General features: G+C 35.9%; 1 protein-coding gene and 1 pseudogene across 2 annotated transcripts in view; both read left to right on the top strand.

The window, feature by feature from the left end:
- Positions 1-2,760: 2,760 nt before the first annotated feature.
- The window catches only part of LOC149492823 (uncharacterized), a 28,663-nt pseudogene continuing 11,189 nt past the window's right edge, over positions 2,761-20,234 (top strand). Inside the window, exons 1-18 of the transcript XR_016318765.1 lie at positions 2,761-2,916; positions 3,320-3,611; positions 3,755-3,823; positions 4,388-4,525; positions 4,615-4,732; positions 5,113-5,195; positions 5,400-5,495; positions 5,859-6,027; positions 6,181-6,323; positions 6,395-6,481; positions 6,631-6,986; positions 11,299-11,386; positions 11,468-11,588; positions 12,345-12,538; positions 12,636-12,744; positions 18,880-19,035; positions 19,540-19,642; positions 19,971-20,144. The product of XR_016318765.1 is annotated as an uncharacterized LOC149492823 (transcript). The remainder of the gene's footprint in view (positions 2,917-3,319; positions 3,612-3,754; positions 3,824-4,387; positions 4,526-4,614; positions 4,733-5,112; positions 5,196-5,399; positions 5,496-5,858; positions 6,028-6,180; positions 6,324-6,394; positions 6,482-6,630; positions 6,987-11,298; positions 11,387-11,467; positions 11,589-12,344; positions 12,539-12,635; positions 12,745-18,879; positions 19,036-19,539; positions 19,643-19,970; positions 20,145-20,234) is intronic.
- LOC149492824 (uncharacterized) lies at positions 13,083-16,447 on the top strand. Its single transcript, XM_089716107.1, has 3 exons — positions 13,083-13,973; positions 14,062-14,635; positions 14,954-16,447. The coding sequence occupies exons 1-3, from the start codon at positions 13,923-13,925 to the stop codon at positions 14,986-14,988; spliced, it is 660 nt and encodes a 219-aa protein (XP_089572233.1). The 5' UTR covers positions 13,083-13,922; the 3' UTR covers positions 14,989-16,447.

Genomic DNA, 20,234 nt, shown 5'->3' with positions numbered 1-20,234 from the left:
AAGCTTGTTCAACCGCAACAGTGGAGACCGGAGCTACTAAAATTTGTTTTGCAAGTAAAGAAAGAATTGGAAAAGTATTTGCGTGACGACTCCACCAATCTAAAATTGGAAAATCTGCATCTGCATAATTATCACCAAACTCAAAAGAAGTTGTTAGATAATTGTCAAATTCAGAAATGGAACTGGATTCCCTTGTTCTTTTTTGTCTTTGCAATAAAACTTGTTGAGCAACATCAACACCACTTACCCTTTGTGTTGAAAATTGTGGAATATTAGATTGAGAAGAAGTAGAAATAGAAGTAGATGAACTAGAAACTTGAACAAATTCATTATATAATTGCATAATATTTTGTTTAACTTCATGCACTAGTACATTTATATTAACATTATCTTCTACATCAAGATTTAATACGTCATAATAAATAGTCAAATAATCACATAAAACATCTATTCTACATCTAGGATCAAATATAATAGCAACAAGATAAAGAGGTGGTATATTTTTAAAATAAGATAACCATTTTTTTTTCATTGAAAAAATACAATCTTTTAATAAATCATCATTTTGAAATTCTTGGAGTGCAGTAACAATATTAATACACATAGGTAAAAATAAATTAGATGTGAGATAATAAACCCCACTAAATTTATAGGTAGCATCATTAAAAATTTTTAAAATATCTAAAATTTTTGCACAAATCTCCCAATTTTGTGGATATAAATTAATATCCTCAATATTATTAGTAACAAAAAAACATAATAATTCTTTATAAGAAAAAGACTCGTTTAGTAATTCATATGTTGAATTCCAACGAGTTGGGACATCCCTTGGAAAACGTTTTGGTCTTTTATTATTTTCTTTACAAAATTTAGCCCAACTTTTCATCACTTGGGGATGTATCCATAAATATGAAATAGCTTTTTTAATTGGAGAAATAAAAGAATCAAGAATTTTCAAACCATCTTGTACACATAAATTTAAAACATGACATGCACATCTTATATGAAAAAATTTACCACCAATATTTGGTTCACAAATTTTTTTAAGTTCAATAATTGATCTAGTATTTGCAGAAGCATTATCAAATGAAATTGAAAAAATTTTTTTTGTCAACCTATATTCATCTAAAATTGAAACAATTACTCTATAAATATTATTTGCAGTATGTTTATCATCAAAAACACGAAAACCAATAATTCTTTTTTGAATTTTCCAATCATCATCAATCCAATGACATGTAATACCCATATAAGAATGCATTTGCCAATGATCACTCCAAACATCACAACAAATTGAAACACGAATTTTCAATTGAGAAAATAAAAGCTCTAACTCTTTTTTTCTTTTGTTATATAAAGAAATAATAGTTCGTTTTACAGTATTTCTTGGTACTCTTTTAGCACAAGGATTTAAAGCTTTTTGACAATAATTATTAAAACCTACTTTTTCACCAAAACTAAAAGATAAATGTTCCATAGAAATCATTTTTGCTAATTGTTCTTTTTGTATTTTTTCAGAATATTTAAATAAAGAAAGGTTAGAAGCGTACCCGGAAATTTGTTGTTGAGACCGATCAACTCCTATTTTTGTTGGATGTTTTTCCTCCAAATGCTTGCAAAATGATCCATAGTTGCCCGCTTGTTTAAATTTATAAGATTTTCCATAATAATTGCAAATTACATCGTACATTTTCTCACCTTTGAATTTTTTTGTGAAATGAATGGAGAATATGTCAGAACTTTATCTTGCTCTTGTAACAATTTTTGCTCGTTGCTCTTGCTCTTGCTCTTGCTCTTCATCTTCTTGAAATTGCTCATTAAATTCGGATTCTTGAGTTGGAATATCCAAATTTTCATTTGGAAAACCTTCAAAATTAAATTGGTCGGGAATCATATCATAAATGTCGTTTGTAGGGATAGATGATTCTCCAATTTTTCCCTTGCCCTTACCCGAATTTGAGTTTCCTCCACTTGCCATTATATGATAATAAAATATAATTTGGAAAATTGAATAAAAAAAATTAGAGAGAATAATTACTTAATAAGAGAGATTGTAGAGTAGAGAAGAATAAATGAATAATATAGAGTAGAGTGTAGTATATTGTAGAGAGAGTAAGTAGAGAGTGTAGTATATTGTAGAGAGAGTAAGTAGAGAGAGTTGAGATTTTTTTGTAATGAATTTGTAAATAAAATGAGGTATTTATAGTAAATCCAAAAATTCATTTTTCCAAAAATACCCTTAAAACTAGCCGTTATATAGCCGTTTATGGCTGTTGGGAGGGGTAATTAAGACATTTCACAACAATTTAAAAAAAAAAAACTGTAAAAATCTGACAGTTACAACGGCTAGAACCGCCGGTTTGAACCGGTTCGAACCGGCAGTTCTAACTGGATGGAGAACCGGCGGTTCCAGTCCGGTTCCGACCGGTTCTCTGGAACCGCCGGTTCTGGTTCCTCATTTGCTGGAACCGGAACCGAACCGGATTTTTCCGGTTCCGATTCCGGTTCGTCCCAGTTCCGATTCTCACCGGTTCCGGTTATGGTTCCGGGCCGGTTCCCGGAACCGTAATATGGCCATGGCTAAGCGGACCCACTAAATGCTAGCATTCAAAACCAAACGGGCACGGGCAGAACAGAGCCCACAGCGAGGAATATGAATATCTCAGCCTCATCCCAAAAAACAAAGAGAAACCATCCACGCCACGTGGATATGCAAACTTCTCGTCTTTCTCACTTTAACTGCAAGATAAAACCAAAATAATAAATAAATAAATATATAAGCAGTTTAACAGGATTTCAATGGAATACGTACTACCTGGACAAGGACTGCCATTCTTATTCCCCAGCCATTATAAGCTTGCTTCTCCTACTCGCTTGCTTTTCACTCTTACTCCACTTTCGGTTTCGATCATCCAGGTTCTCTCCCTTTTTTTTATTGATTGCTTTCAAGTTTCTAAAAGTGCAATATTTATTCGTGTGTCAACTGTTTCTGCATTCGGATTCTTATTTTGATTCCTTTTTTATTTTAATTTGTCAGTTTTTGGTTATTGATTAATTGATTGCTTTCAAGTGTCTGCAATTTATTTATGCATTTTGATTTTGATTTTAATTTCTGACAATGTAACTTCAATTCCATAACCATGCAGCAAGTAAGGTAGAATGTACACTCTATTTCATGTGTTTCTATTTATCATCCCTCTCTCTCTTTATTTCTTTCTAATTTTGGGATTGATCAATTTGTTTGGTTGAATTAACTTTGGCTGATTTTTGTACAATTTCTAATTTATTTTGCTAGTTCGAATTAAATTCTTGTTTGCAGAATCAGAAAGAAGAGACTCGATAAGAAGTTGACATTGTTGGTGTCTAGAATGGCTGATCATGAAAAGAAGACAGTAACTTCTGATGTCATCTCGGGGGATATGATTTTTGAGCCTATATGGGAGGATGGAATTTTCCGATTTGATTGTTGTGGTGATGATAGACTTGCTGCATATCCTAGTATTTCATTTATCAATACTAGAGATAGGGATACACCAATCAACAATCATTCTGTTCCTTTATATATACCTACTTTTGAATGTCTTCTAGGCAAGCTGATTGTTAAACTTGAGGTGAGATATTCATAGATTTTTCATATTTGTACCCAGTTACTAGTTAAATTTTGTTGGTTTCTTTTTTGGAACCTCGTTTGGTTTTAGTTTTATTTTTCTTCTTCACAGCATCTTTAATGTGAATGTCCTTTTTTCTGGTCTAGTTTCCCAATGGTACCTCCTTTTATGGAACTGGAGAAGTTAGTGGACCACTCGAGCGGACAGGGAAGAGAGTAAGTCATTGTTTCTCATGTCAATACCAAAAACATCAAGTAACAAGTTGCTCACATGCAGCTCTAACAATGTTTTCTTTTTGCAGTTAGCCCTCTTTCTTTGTTTATGTTTATAAGCAGTTAACCCTTATTTATTGGTCTATATATACAGGCATGCGACGAAAATTTGTAAATTGTGATCATTTATTTACTTGTGAAAGTTTTGATCCTCACTCATAACTCCAAACTTCCATAGACTCAAAAACTCTTGCTTTTTGCACAAGTTTGTATATGTGTGTAATAATTGCAAAAATCTGATAACCACACAGCTAGAACCATACAAATAAACCCTGGAGTGCGTATTTTAGTTCAAAAGTTTTCTAGTCTTTATCTCTACCTGTTGGATAGAGGCATCAAACTCATATAGATTTCTCAAACCAAATCCTTATAGATTCTCAGGATCACAAGCTCCAGAAATCCCTTCCCTTATTCATCAGAGAAATTTAGACTTTCAAATAAAAACCAAATTAGTAATGCTATGGATCGCAACATCTAAATTTCAGCAGTTTCGTTTCAAAAATGCAGGTTTTCACTTGGAATACAGTTGCATGGGGTTACGGCCCTGGAACTACATCTTTGTACCAATCGCATCCTTGGGTGCTAGCTGTTCTTCCAAATGGAGAGGCACTGGGGGTTCTTGCTGACACCACTCGTCGCTGTGAGGTTATGTTACATTTATTATGCAACTGTTTTAAAATCTTTAATTAAGTGCTTATATATTTACCTAATTTACTGCCAAACATATTAAACAGATTGATCTGAGGAAAGAGTCAAGAATTCAGTTCATTGCTCCAGCATTGTATCCTATCATTACATTTGGTCCTTTTGCTTCACCTACAGATGTTCTTAAATCTTTATCCCGAGCTATTGGTAATTTTCTTGACCATTCCAGATTTTTCTTTGTTAATCTATTCTGTCTTTTGATGATATTTTTGTGTGCATGTTGTGTCAGCTTTGGTCTTACACTATGTTAATATTTTATTCTACATACAATATATAGCTTATGTGATGGATTTTGACCTAGGTGGTGGTTCATAGTTTCAATTCCTACCATCATCTTGGACAAAGATCATGCCATTTATAACCAATGGTAGAAGACACAAAACTGTTATTTATGTGGTATATATTACCTTATGGGTTAAATAATTAAATCAGTACCCAGGTAGCCTTTGGGTGAAATCTATTTGTTTATTTTTTTTTTCTAATTTTTTTATTTGTGTTAGTAATTTATGCTTAAAACCTGTGGTTAGGAACTGTTTTTATGCCTCCAAAGTGGTCCCTGGGATATCACCAATGCCGTTGGAGCTATGATTCCGATAAGAGGGTTCGTGCGGTATGATTTTGATGCATTTACGCAGTTGACGTGTTAAGCACTTTGGGATCTCAACTATACCGTCTTATGGCATGTTGAACACTTTGGGATCTCAAGCTATACCGTTTTAACTGTGGAAATACAGTTTTTATTATTTCTCATTCTCAAAGTCTTTTCTATTTCTTGCACTATGGGTCCTTTGATGGTTGCATTTGTCTTTACTAGATTGCCAGAGCATTTAGGGAGAAGGATATACCATGTGATGTCATATGGATGGACATTGACTACATGGATGGTTTTCGCTGTTTCACATTTGACCAGGTATGCTTCTCTTAGATCCTTCGGATATTAAAGTTATTGCAACCTGTACTCAGAAAGTGAAACCTGCCTTCCTACGTAACAGTGTATGTCTAGGGATGCAAATACAATGACACTGAAGTATTCAAGTCTTTAAAGGAAGCAAACTAACCCTCCTAAATTTTTATTTATAGGAGAAACAGTGGAATAGGGAGATATTATCAGCAGTTAATAATATGCATTTATTACTGAGCTTTACAACTTCATTATTTTCTGTCTTTAATGATCTTCTGAATGAAGGGTTTTTGGCATGGATAGATTGCCTTTTGTTTGATAATTTCATGATTCTCAATTTTGATAGGAAGATTTCATTATGAACTGTTTCAGGAATGTTTTCCAGATCCTCAATCTTTGGTGAAAGATCTCCATGACAGTGGATTTAAAGCAATTTGGATGCTTGACCCTGGTATCAAATGTGAAGAGGGCTATTTGGTATATGATAGTGGTTCTGAAAATGATGTTTGGATTCAAAGAGCAGATGGAAGACCTTTTATTGGTGTGTTTTCAGTCTCGCATGAGTAGTTAACTTTAGTTTTCTTGCCTTCTCCCAGCCTTTGCTCCGGGATTAAAAGAAAAAAAAAAGAAAAAGCAAAAGGAAAAAAAAAAAATGGAAAAACTATTGTCATTGTTTTTGATTACCCATTTTCAGGAGAGGTGTGGCCTGGACCTTGTGTTTTTCCAGACTTCACTCAGTCAAAAGTTCGCTCTTGGTGGGCTAATTTGGTTAAAGATTTTATTTCAAATGGTGTTGATGGCATATGGAATGATATGAATGAGCCAGCCATTTTTAAGGTGATTACCATGTCTATTCTCAGTGCTTGCAATTTCTGCAGTGCCACCTGGCTTATTATTTTACTTTTCAGACAGTAACTAAGACGATGCCTGAAAGCAATATTCATCGAGGCGATGGTGAACTTGGAGGATGTCAAGATCACTCATACTATCACAATGTATTCATCTTGAGCCTGACTTTTGTAATTTTTTAATGGCAGAATGATTTCTGCTGATGTAATTTAGGGACAGTTCAATGTGGTGATTGTTTTATTTATTTTTTATATCGAAAACCAGACAATTTCTGAAATCGAAGTCCTTGCTTTAGGTGTATGGCATGCTGATGGCAAGATCAACATTTGAAGGCATGAAATTAGCTAATGAAAACAAGCGTCCCTTTGTTCTCACTAGAGCTGGATATATTGGTAGCCAAAGGTATGCTGCAACACGGACAGGAGATAATCTTTCAAATTGGGAGCATCTGCACATGTCTATCTCCATGGTACTTCAATTGGTAAGTTATTTTGGTAAACACTGGATGGAAAGTTGGAGACTTTAATGCTCCACCAGAGGTATGAAGTCATACTTGAAGGCTATTGACAAAATTACCCAAGTCATGCAAAATAGGATGTCCTGTTTCCTAAATTGCCTTTGGAAGGTCCTACATGCCATTGTCATCATTTGGTAATTGCCTCTTTTTCCCCTTTCCCCACCTACATGTTATGACTGATTGAAGGACAACTAGGATTCAAAAATCTAATTTGAGAAATTTGTTGGGGGATGAATCCACGTGAAATAATAATATAATAACTAGAGAACTTATAATGGAATGAGTATGAACTTATTACAAATGATGTAGAACCAAAAAGAATAAAGGCAAACAAGGGACAAATCATTAAGAAAGAGAGAAACTAATTCTCAATTGTATTATGCTAAAATAATTCTCATATCAAAGTTTAATTACAATGCGAAGTGTTTAAATAGTTCTAAAGAATGTTAGGAGTGGGAATCCTAATATAAGTAGGAATATGCAATCACAAAGCACTACAATCTCTACTTTCTTTTCCTAAAATATGTACTCCTAAAATCTCTAGGAATAGGAGTTGCATCAACTCCACTTGGTCGAAAAGAATTTGTGTTTGAAATGATCTGGAAATAAGCTTCCAAAAGAGAAGGATCCAAAGTCTGAAATTCCTTTTGTGTAATCAAAAGTCTGAAATTGGTTTTCTGCAACTGGGTTTCAACACTCGCTCTCTTATAAGCTTATGTGTATGGGCCCATGGACTTTAACAGGATTAATTAATTAAGCACTTGTTAGTTTTGATGTTTGGTTATGTGTTTCAATTTAATAATCCATTAATTTACCAAAAAATTGAGCTAATTTTGATTAGCACTTTAGTATCAGTTCCTTGCCTTGTTTTAACCACAAAGATGTCATCCCTACTTGATTGGCTGATTTATTTCATCTTTTTCCTTCCCATGGGAATCCACTGATTAGTTATTCATGCAGATTGTTGTTCGTTTACCCTAGTTTTCTGCTATTGTGCCCCTGTTTTCTTTTTCATTGTTTTTTGCTTATTTTGCCCTAGTTATATACTGTTCTAGACTTTTCTATAACTCTTCACAGCTGTCTAACTCATCTCTCTGTCACTTGTGACGCCTTTTTATTATCTTTATCTTGCATTTACCCACTCATGTTTCACATTTAAAATTGTGGACCCTCTCTCCCCTTTAGTAGTTGGTTATTGTGTTCTAATTTTTGTGTGGTAGTGTACTAGCATTTATAACTATGAAGTGTACAATAGTGTTGGGATTGTCCTCAATTTCAAATTGAGAAATGACGGTAGAGAGTTTTGTTTTTCTTGGCAAAATGATTGTAAGTTTGGAGAAGTGAGAAGGCTGAAAATCAATTAGCTGAAGTAGTAGAGTCCATTTTCTAAAACTTTAGTTAACCGATTTCGCCAATTCCATTTTGGTTTAAACAAAAAAATTCCAAGACATTGAACAATGTGTTAAGAAAAATATTGTAATTGTATTTCTTGTATCTCATCAATCGATTGCATAGGTTTATATACGAGGAATTCCTAGGCTACCTAGCTATTTAGGAATACAAATCATAAACTAATTAGGAATACATGTGCTATATTGATTTTCCTTAACACTCCCCCTCAAGCTGGAGCATAGATGTTAATCATGCTCAACTACTTACAAACTACTTTCAGCAAAGCACAATATCATACTTAGCAACTATACCCACTTCATAATTGTGATAAAAAAATCCCAAAACAAATAGTAGTAGTAGAATCAAGAAAAGGCACTTGGGTTGTCGAATAGCAGAATCAAGACAGCATACACTTGGGTTGTTGAAACAAGTCTCACTGAACCAGAAAACAACTCACAGGGCTATTTCAAGGGGAACTTAGAAACAAATCTCACTGAATCAGAAAACAACTCACAGGGCTGTTTCAAGCTTCCATAATCGATGCCTCAAAGAGGAAGCCCAGCAGCGCAAATATTCATAAATGCAGCAAAGGAAAATCTGGCAAATGGAGCACACCACTGAAGGCCAAGAACACAACGCAACTCACTGGGGTTGCTCTGCTCTCAAGAGGTCGACGCCGGAGAAGGTGGTTGATGCACAGGAGATGGAAAAAACAAATTAATGCAATGAGGAACCACTAGAAAATCATTGAAAATTACCTAAACCAATTGTCGCACCAAAGGAAAAATAGGTTTCCTTAGCAAATTAAAGCAACACTAGTAGCAGAAGACTGCCCGACACAGCTACAACAGAATTGCAGCAAACAAACCTACTGAATAAGCCCAAGAATGACGATGCAACTCACCGGGTTGCACGTCTCTCTTCAAGCTGACGTTAGAGAGAGGAGCTGGAGTGAAAAAGTCCACCGGATGTGCCTTCACGGGCTAGCATGTGATCCGGGGAGGAAGAAAGTGGTGGGGTGTGGGGGCCACTCACTGAGAATCCGATGATCGGATTCTGAGGATGCGCTGATCGTCGGATAATGTGCTGAGGTGGGTGGTGAGACAAAATACTAACCCTAGAAAGGCTTCCTAGGGTGGCAGTGGCTTCGTGTAAGGGAAGTTTCGGGAAATTTTTTTTTTTTTTTTTTTTTTTTTTTTTTTTTTGTTGAATGGAAGGCTTTGATACTATGTTAAGAGAAAATATTGTAATTGTATTTCTTGTATCTCATCAATCAATTACATAGGTTTATATATAAGGAATTCCTACGCTACCTAGCTATTTAGGAATACAAATCATAAACTAATTAGGAATATACTTAGGAAATAATTAGGAATACGTGCACTGTATTGATTTTCCTTAACACAACGTATCATCAATAAAGCACCTTGCTGATCAAGCACATGTAGTCAGTTCTGATAAAATTCTTGCAAAGGCATGTCTATTCATGGAGGAAGCTACTTCACCTTTTGACTTGATAAAAGAAAACCTTTTCAGTATCAAGGAATCTTTGGTGTAGCTGTTGGTAGGGTATGCAGAGTCGAAGTGAATTCTGTTGAGCTCTAGTTCACCTTGTTAATCTGTACTTGAGCTCAACCTCGGCTTGAGCTCAGATTGAGCTAGAAAAATTGAGCTCAAGCTCAACTCTTTTGCAATTTATAGTTTAAAAAAAGTGTGGAGTTCGAGCCAAGTTCAAGCTTATTTAAAGTCTCTTTAGCTTGATAGTGAGGCTCGTGAGTCAACTCACAAGTCTCATTTGAACGCTTGAGCTAAGTTCTATTATTGAATGAGCTAGGCTCGAGTTTTTGGCTTATTAAGCTTATTGAATGACCCATTTTCAGGCTAACTTTCAAACAGCTTGGCTCATTTATAGCCTTGCTATTGGATATCATGCTTGAAAATCTTTGATGAGAATTAGTTGGTTGTATCCAGTTGCAAGTGGATATATGCATATGGATGACAAGTGATGATGGTTAGATATTCTAAAATAATAGCTATTTATATTGACTGCAGTTTCCATAGACTTTATGCTTGATACCGAGCTACTTTTTTGTAGATCCTATATATTTTCATCCAACATTGAACAAATATTATTCCTTCATTGAAACCCACTGATGCGTGTTGAATAATGGAAAAACAACAAGCTTGTGGTGATCGTGAAGAGATGGACCTAAAAGAAGATTCAATGCTAATTAACATGGTCCAAACATGTGGGCTTGAGTCTTTAAATTAGTTTTATATTTTAATTAGCACAATTGGGCATATTTAAATTGAGCTTTATGTTTTATTTAATTTTTAGGGTTTCTTAGCTTATAAATACTTAGTTTTCAGGATTGTAAGGAGATGATTGAGACCGATTTCAGTTTATGCATTTTATTTTAAGAGAGGCAAATTCTTTTTGGTTCTTCATTGAACATGCTTTCGAACTTATTAAAGATAATTAATCTTTGTAACATTCATCCTTTCACCTTGATATCTATGGTTCATACTTCTAGTTGAGTATTGGGTCAAGATCCGCAATTCCATCCAAGAAGAAATTCCTAATTTGGGGTTTAGGGTTTTTATATCAAATCTGATTTGGGGTGTCAAGACTCAATTCTTGGGGTTCCGCATCACCCACCGTCAAATGCCTATTCCATGGTTAACATAGTTTAGTTAGCATATAGAGCTGAACTTTGGTCTTTGAACACAATTGATGTACAAAAGGATGTTAAAAGTTGGTTCTTTTCTACGAGGCTGATATTAGAATGGTCTATGCATCCATGCGCATCATGCAGCATGATGCAGAGATCACAACTTTAATGACCTCTTCTTTACCGTTATGTTTATAGGTTCCAATCTCAAGATCTTTTTTTTTTTTTGGTTTTGTATGAAAAAGAACATTTCCTGTTGTTTAATATCCATTAAAGTTGCAAATTTCTAATTTGAATTTGGAAAAGAGAGCTGTTTGTTTGGGGAGGCCCATTTTGTGCTATGCTCATGCAATTGTACTGAAGTTCTTTTCATCTGCTGTAGCACAATTCCTGACCAGGGGATGGACAAGATGACTCAGACTTTGCCCAAAGGAATCTGGTTGAGATTTGATTTTGATGATTCACATCCGGTATCTAACACACCTTATCATGCTTCTTTCTGAATTTGTATTCTTACTTGCCCCTGACTGTATTGAAATCATGTTTAACAGGATTTACCAAATTTATATTTGCGAGGTGGATCAATAATTCCTTCGGGTCCACCTCATCAGCATGTTGGTGAAGCTAATTTGTCAGATGACTTAACACTCCTCGTAGCCTTAGATGAGTATGGTAATTTGATAGACATTATTCTTTATAAAGCATATATTCAACATTTTCATTTGAAGGGATAATTATAAGTTTAAACATTACTGAATTTAGGGCTGCTCGATGAAGTTTGATCTTTTGGTTGCTCCTGTGTTTATGATCTGCATTTATCCCAAGAATAATTAGAAAGACTTATCGCTGGTTAAGATACTGATACAGCCATGAAATAACAAACATGAGGGACTGGTGTACAACATAAAAATCAACAAGCATAAACCTATGTGTTTCCTTGGAGAACATGATTATGGTGTATATTTGGTACAGCTTATTGATATTGAAGTGTCGAAAAGGAGTGATATAATATTATGAGCTGGGAACATCTGAGTTTGGTCATTAACTTGTAATGGTTGAATTTCAACCTCTGACTTGCACATATAAATCATAGACAATGATTCAGCTTGGAGAATGTTGTGTCAATTGGGTTAATTTACATGCGGTTCAAGAATTTGACTTCAGGCTTTTCAAGAACATGCATGAACTTTTTGATACTTGATTGCAAATCGCATAATTAATATCTTAAACAGTGAATTGAGTTTAACCACGAGTAACTCTATATTGAACTGAGTTTCTGGATACTTCCATACAGTAGCATTAATTAGAGACCTTGGGCTTTAAAACCAAGTTTGTTAGGATCTGGTGGGGAGGTCATAGATCTTAATACATACACAATAACATAAAAAAAGGAAAAGGGTAGTGTGAATCCCTTCTTCTCATCTGCAGGAAAAGCTAAAGGTGTACTATTTGAAGATGCTGGTGATGGATATGAATTCACCAAAGGTGGCTACCTATTCACACACTATGTTGCCGAACTTCAATCTTCAGTTGTTACTGTTAGAGTTTCCAAAACAGAAGGGGTTTGGAAGAGGCCCAAAAGACGTGTACATGTGCAGTTATTGCTTGGTGGAGGTGCAATGGTACATCCTTTGTACTCATGTGATATTGGCTTAGGATTAGCATTATACCATTGGAAATATTTATTTTGCAGAACTTATTTAATATGTTCCTAAACAGGTTGATTCATGGGGCATAGATGGAGAAATTGTGCAAATAAGAATGCCTTCAGAACTTGATGTTTCTGAGATGATATCCACTTGTGAGAAACAACACAAGAGTCGTTTAGGTAATATTTCTCTTGTAGGGCTGTTAACCTGCAGCTCCCTTCCGCCCCTTTTCCTCCTCTTTGTGGATTTACACGCATGTAACTTGATCAATGTCTATTGTAGTCTTACACTCTTACTATATGTAGTGTGAAGTTCTGATTCATTTCATTGTATGCTTTCATTCAATTGGCCAAACCCTATTTTAATTTCTGTACTTTCTAATTTGTTATAAGTTAGTCTTTTTTTTTTTTTTTTTTTTTAATTTCATGATTTGCCATTAGTATACTTGTTGAAATCTTTGTGATTAAAGTAAATATTGTGTTTCCTAGTTTAGGTTTATTCCTAATTAGTGTAAAGATTATGTTTCCTAGTTTAGGGTTATTCCTATTTAGATTACTTCCTATATTGGAACAATTTTTTGCATATATATAGTGGAGTAGAGGTTGAAAATATATCACAATTGAAAGAAATAAAACATATTCTTTCCTTTAATTTCTACATGGTATTAGAGCCATTGCCGTGAATTTTTCGGCAACGGTTTTGGTTTGAAATAGGGCTGAGATACACACAGTACCGCCGGGCTTGGGAGTTGGCCGTCACCGCCCAGCTCAGAAGGAAGAGGGACCGCCGATCGGCCCTCCATCCAAGCCGCGTCGCCGTCCGACCACGCGCGTGTGCACATGCGCCTCCAGAAGATTTCGGCCGTTCTTCAAGCGTCGGCGCGTGCAGCTGTTTCCGGCGAAGCTCCGTCGACGTTTCTTGTTCCGACGAGCTCGACTTGTTGTGGCGATTTTCCCCTACTGTTCTTCAGCACCAGTTTTGCGTTTGGAATTTTTTTCGTTTTTTTTTCGGTGTATTTCTGCCATTGCTGGTTCTTCACACTGCTGTTTGAATTTTTTTTTTAATCTGACAGTATGGGTGACGGAAAGGAGGTGGATATAAGTTTTCACTCAGAGAGTCCCTCACTTCAGATTAGTCCAGTGAAGTTAGATGGAACAAACTACCTAGCTTGGTCTCGGTCTTGTTTATTATTTATTGAAGCAAGAGGTTTGCAAGATGGTGGAGCGACTAAACCAGTTTCGACAGATCCGGGTTTTAACAAATGGAAATCTGAGAATTCTCTTATTATGTCTTGGTTAATAAATTCTATGCAGCCAACTATTCCTCGAGGATATTTGCTTGATACAGCTAAGAAGATATGGGATGCTGCTTCACAGACGTATTCACAAACTGGAAACTATGCTCAGAGGTATGAATTGCGATAGAAAGTTCATGAAACCAAGCAGGGAGATCTGACCATCGCTCAGTATTTTGCTGAACTCAGTGGGTTATGGCAGGAACTAGATTATTATCAAGACTTTCAAGCAAGATGTACTGATGATGCGACTCAAGTTCGGAAGTTGATTGAAGTAGAATGTGTGTATGATTTCCTGGCTGGCCTAAATAACGAGTATGATCAGATTCGAGTCCAAGTTCTTGGACGAGATCCTTTTCCATCCTTACGACAAGCATACTCATTTGTACAGCAAGAGGAGACTAGGAGGAACGGTATGGTTCACAGATCTACCATTGACAAAGCAGGGTTGATTGGTAATTCTGCAAGAGAACATATCCAGGCTGTAAAGAACAGTTCTTCAGATGGAGATCAATTATTTTGTGACTATTGCGGTAAGAACAGACACACTAAGGAGTTCTGCTGGAAATTACATGGACGCCCAACTAAAGGGCGTGGAGGAAAGCGGGTCAGTTCTTCTAGACCACAGGCACACATATCTGATAGTGGAGCTCTATCTGAGGAACCATCTACTGCTGGAAGCTTTTCTGATAAGGAGATTCAGTCCCTGAAACGATTATTGTCACAGCTTGATTCGTCCTCAACTCAGACTGTGGCCTCCAATTTTGTTAATTCAGGTAATGTTTTCATTACCTTTCTTGCAAAAATTGCAAAACCCTCTTGGGTTATAGATTTCTGGAGCAAATAAACATACAACAGGCTCTAGAAAACATTTCCTCACATATTTTAAATATCAAGGCATAGACAAAATTCGCATTGCGGATGGCTCCTTAGTACCAATTGCTGGCACAGGTTCTATTGACTGTACTTCCAATATTAAACTCTCCCATGTTCTTGATGTTCCCAGATTTCCCATTAATCTGTTATCTGTGAGCTTAATCACAAAAGCACTTAATTGCAAAGTAACTTTCTACCCGACTCGTTGTATATTTCAGGAACTGAACACTGGGACAATGATTGGCAGTGGTAGCTTGCGCGATGGACTGTATCTGTTGGATGACGTTTGTCGTTTTTCAAATTCGGGTACCAGTCAAGCTTTGTTAGGAACTTCTAGAAATCCTTCCGATGAAGTTATTCAATGGTATAGGAGATTAGGATATCCCTCTTTTTCTGTTTTAGGACGTTTATTTCCCACTTTGTCTGCTAAATGTGATTTTAATTCATTAGTATGTGATGCTTGTGAACTTGCCAAACACACCAGGCATTCTTATTCTCCGATTAATAATAAAAATTTGATTCCTTTTGCTACTATTCATTCTGATGTTTGGGGTCCTACTAAAACTGTCTCTCTTTCTGGTTGTAGATGGTTTGTGACCTTTATTGATTGTTGCACTAGATTGACTTGGGTTTATTTGATGAAAACAAAAAATGAAGTTTTTTCGTGTTTTCAGAATTTCCATAAAATGATTTGTACTCAGTTTGATGCGCATGTTAAAATCCTAAGAACTGATAATGGTACTGAATACATGAATGCAGATTTTCGTACCTATTTAGATTCTAATGGTATTATCCATCAGACTAGTTGTGTCAATACTTGTGCTCAAAATGGAGTAACGGAAAGGAAAAATAGGCATTTACTGGAAGTAGCTAGGTCCCTTATGTTCACTATGAATCTGCCCAAACCATATTGGGGGATGCTATTTTGACTGCTGCTTACCTTATCAATCGTATACCTCTTCGTACTTTGAATTTGAAAACTCCATTAGAGGTTCTTCAAGAAAAAAACTCTTATATTGTACCTCCTAAAGTCTTTGGATGTGTTTGCTTTGTTCATCAGAATGGTCTCAGCAAATTAGATCCTAGAGCCTTGAAGTGTGTGTTTGTTGGTTACTCTACTACTCAAAAAGGATACAAGTGTTATCATCCTTCTTCCAGGAAATACTTTGTGAGTATGGATGTTACCTTTCGGGAGTTTGAATCTTATTTTTCTTTCCAGTCACCTATTCAGGGGGAGAAATATCAGATGGAAGAGGTGATGGATGACATTTCTTTCCAGGGGGAGATTCCTGTAGACATAGATAGTAAGAGAGAGAAACCACCTAAATCTCTAGGAAGATTGGATAGACCTGATTTGAAAACCTACACACGCGGACTAATTCAGATACAACCATGGAGCATGAGACCTCTGATCAACCGTCCTCTCCAATTTCAGTCCCTGAAGATACAGAAGAGCAAGAACTTGGTGAGTCTTCTTTAATTCCTGTTGATTCTGATCGTAACCTTGATTCCAGTCCTTTTGACAATGACCTTGATATCCCTATTTCTCTTAGAAAAGGAGTTAGAACATGCACTAAACATCCCATCTCCCATTTCATCTCCTACAATGCTCTGTCCCCTTCCTATAGAGCCTTTTTTTGTCTGTTTCTTCTGTTTCTATACCGCAGGATTGGCAAGAGGCATTATAGGATTCAAAATGGAAGGCTGCAATGGTTGAGGAGATGAGAGCTTTGGCAAAAAATGAGACATGGGATCTTGTAACTCCTCCACCAGGAAAGAAGCCAGTTGGATGTAAATGGGTGTTCACAGTTAAACATAGGGCAGAAGGTTCAATTGAGAGGTACAAGGCTAGATTGGTAGCCAGAGGATTCAGCCAGACCTATGGTGTTGATTATCAGGAAACATTTGCCCCTGTAGCCAAGATGAACACAATTAGAATTTTGTTGTCTTGTGCAGTCAATCTTGACTGGGAGTTACATCAAATTTGATGTTAAAAATGCTTTTCTACATGGTGATTTGAAAGAAGAGGTGTATATGGAGATTCCTCCTGGATTTGATGATGACAAAACCAGAGGAAAAGTTTGCAAGCTGAAGAAGTCATTATATGGGCTAAAACAATCACCGAGAGCATGGTTTGAAAGATTTAGTAAAGCTATGCTTTCCTTTGGGTATATTCAGAGCGATGCTGATCATACTTTATTCATTAAACATCATGAAGGTAAGATCACGTTGCTTATTGTCTATGTTGATGATATAGTGATGACTGGAAATAATGACGAAGAAATGACTCACTTGAGATTTTTGTTAGCTAGGGAGTTTTGAGCTTAAGGATTTGGGAAAGTTGAGATATTTCCTTGGGATAGAAGTTGTTAGGTCAGAAAAAGGGATTTTTATTTCTCAGAGAAAGTATATCCTTGATCTCCTTAAAGAAACTGGTATGTTGGGATGTAAACCTGCAGAATCACCTATTGAAGCTAATCATAAGCTTCAAGCTGGAGTGGGAAGTTCAGTTGACATTGGCAGGTATCAGAGACTGGTTGGGAGGTTGATTTACCTTGCCCATACTAGACCAGATATTGTCTATGCTGTAAGTTTAGTGAGTCAGTACATGCATGACCCTCGGGAGTCTTATTTAGAAGCAGTGCATCGGATTCTGAGATAGTTAAAATCAGCTCCAGGTAGAGGACTTTTATTTCTAAACATGGCCATTTAACAATAACAGGCTATACAGATGCGGATTGGGCTGGTTCCCTTGATGACAGGAGATCAACCTCAGGTTATTGTGTTTTTGTTGGAGGAAACTTGGTCACATGGAGAAGCAAGAAGCAGGCTGTTGTTGCAAGGTCCAGTGCAGAAGCTGAGTATAGAGCTATGGCACAGGGAATCTGTGAACTTCTATGGTTGCGCAGATTAATGGAAGAGTTAAAGTTGGTTGAAACCTCAAATATATCCTTATTTTGTGATAGTAAAGCAGCCATCAGTATTATGAACAATCCAGTCCAGCATGATTGAACTAAGCACATATAGATTGATCGTCACTTTATAAAAGAGAAGATAGTTGAAGGTTTTATAAGTGTCTCCTATATAGCTTCAAAAGAGCAACTAGCTGATGTTTTTCACAAAGGGTTTGCATAGCAAGTTGTTTCATCCTTTAGTTTGCAAGTTGGGCATGAGTAATATCTATGCACCAACTTGAGGGGGAGTGTTGAAATCTTTGTGATTAAAGTAAATATTGTGTTTCCTAGTTTAGGTTTATTCTTAATTAGTGTAAAGATTATGTTTCCTAGTTTAGGGTTATTCCTATTGAGATTACTTCCTATATTGGAACAATTTTTTGTATATATATAGTGGAGTAGAGGTTGAAAATATATCACAATTGAAAGAAATAAAACATATTCTTTCCTTTAATTTCTACAATACTAAATGAGCAGGTTTGGTTTGAATTCATAGTTGAAAGCTGCCTCTTTTCTTGTCTCCTTTTTCAATTATTGTCCTTTGGATTTCTTTTAGCTACAAGATTTACTTTTTGGTATGGTTGTATGTTGCTTTCTTGGGCTTGGGATAAAATTAAATGTGGTTTCTACAGTTCATAGATTTTGGGTTTGAATTTACTGTTAACTGCTGTTAATAGATGAAAATTTGGTGCCTGTGCTGAATTGGAATTTTGTTCAGAATTTTAAGGATGTAATTGAAAGTAAAGCATAAACTAAATTGTTAATCAGCTGAAATTCGAAGATCAGGAAATTGGAAAAATTTTAAAAGTAATATATTGCTTCAATATGTAAATTTGCAAAATTTAATTTGGTGAAAAGGGAGTTGGAAACTCACATTATTGTGGATAAACATGCCTCAGAAATTATGAGTGTCAACTGTTCTTACTACACAATTTTGACTGAGCTTTTGCTAGGCCATTTGGAGTTGTCCTCTTTATGTCTATTTTCTAGTTTTTTCCGTTGTTAACATAGGTGTGCAAAACAGCTATGTCTCTCTTGCATTCAAGTTTTATAGTGGGTTATTTAGTAAATTTATTTCCTATATGCATAAATTTACTTATAAGTTCTGAAATTCACATGGTTCTTTATATCACATGTGATTTTAATAGGAATGTGAAGCTCTTTACTCATTGTTAAATTGTTAAATGCAGAAAGCTCTAGGCATATTCCAGATGTTGAAGAGGTTTCTGGACCCAAGGGAGCAGAACTTTCGAGAGTCCCAGTTGAATTGAAAAGTGGCGATTGGATTTTAAAAATAGTTCCCTGGATTGGGGGGAGAATTATTTCCATGGAGCATCTTCCATCAGGTACTGATTATAATTCTCTTTATATGATCCACAATACCATTAGCTATTTGAGATCACATTATACAATTCTTTGGTCATTACCCAATTATAAGCTATCAAAATGGAGCACTCGGAAGTAGAATTTGTTGAGTCCCTACCAAAAGCATACTTTCTTTCTGGAATAAATAAATTTTACCATTTCGTCAGCTAAATTCTGTTCAATAATCAATATCGTTTTTATATACCAAAAAAAATGGAAAAAGGAGACAAACACAAGGAGAAGGTTGGCTAACATCTCTTAGTAGAGCTCATATAATGGATGCAAAGATACAATTTAAGGAAAATGTATTTTTGTCTCTTTCAAAGGTTTAAAGAGGGATATTTCGGATTTATTTAGGGGGTTTATTGCTGATTCATTTAGGGGGCTTCATGAATTTTGAGAAGATAAAAGTGAGAATTTCTTGTGTCCTTCTGCTATTTAGTTATGCAATATATGATTTCTATTTTCTTGATGATCAATCACAGGAATACAGTGGCTGCATAGCAGGATTGAGGTTGATGGATATGAAGAATATAGTGGCATGGAGTACCGGTCTGCAGGATGCTCAGAGGAATACAATGTCATTGAGTAAGTGGGTCGAGATGTGCTAAGCTAGTGTTGCTAAGCTTTTGGTTCTCCTTACACAGTTGTAGTTTTGCAATCTTTCTCCTATGAAACTGAGATCTTGCTGTCCAAGTTTCACCCCATCTCCACTGGAGATAATTATACTTACCACAGCCTGAACCACAAAGGTTCAGGAATCATAGGAATCTATTATACCCTGGAAGGGTCAGAGCTTTGCAATTTCTTAATGGTTGTTTATACTTGAAAGGAACTTTAATTTCTGCTACTATCACTTCTGTTTATGTGCTTGCTATGGACTTGAGTTTACAGAAATTAAATTATTGCTGGGTAGGCGGGATCTTGAGCATGCAGGAGAGGTGGAATCTCTTATACTGGAAGGTGATATTGGAGGAGGATTGGTTCTTCAACGACATATATCTATTAAAAAAGATGATCCAAAGGTTGTCCATATCGATTCTGGCATTATAGCCCGTAAGGTTGGAGCTGGTTCTGGTGGATTTTCCAGGTTAGACCAAAAGAGATTTATTTTTAATATCTTTGCTAATGATTTCTGGTGATACTTAATAATTCGGAATAGATTGAGTGTAAGGATGGT

The sequence above is a fragment of the Jatropha curcas genome, chromosome 11 (assembly GCF_041381405.1).
Source record: "Jatropha curcas cultivar XTBG-Jc1 chromosome 11, XTBG_Jcur_1.0, whole genome shotgun sequence".
NCBI classification, from domain to species: Eukaryota; Viridiplantae; Streptophyta; class Magnoliopsida; order Malpighiales; family Euphorbiaceae; genus Jatropha; species Jatropha curcas.
Note: the sequence above shows the minus strand (reverse complement) of the source record. Positions and strands in the feature narration are given on the sequence as shown.

What these genes read in the sequence shown, in the direction of transcription:
- LOC149492824 (XM_089716107.1), top strand. Translation starts at nt 13,923, where the DNA reads ATGGGATGCTGCTTCACAGACGTATTCACAAACTGGAAACTATGCTCA. An exon ending in ACTGGAAACTATGCTCAGAG is followed by an intron (nt 13,974 to 14,061) that starts GTATGAATTGCG and finishes GGGTTATGGCAG; the next exon opens with GAACTAGATTATTATCAAGA. An exon ending in CTCCAATTTTGTTAATTCAG is followed by an intron (nt 14,636 to 14,953) that starts GTAATGTTTTCA and finishes TGTATATTTCAG; the next exon opens with GAACTGAACACTGGGACAAT.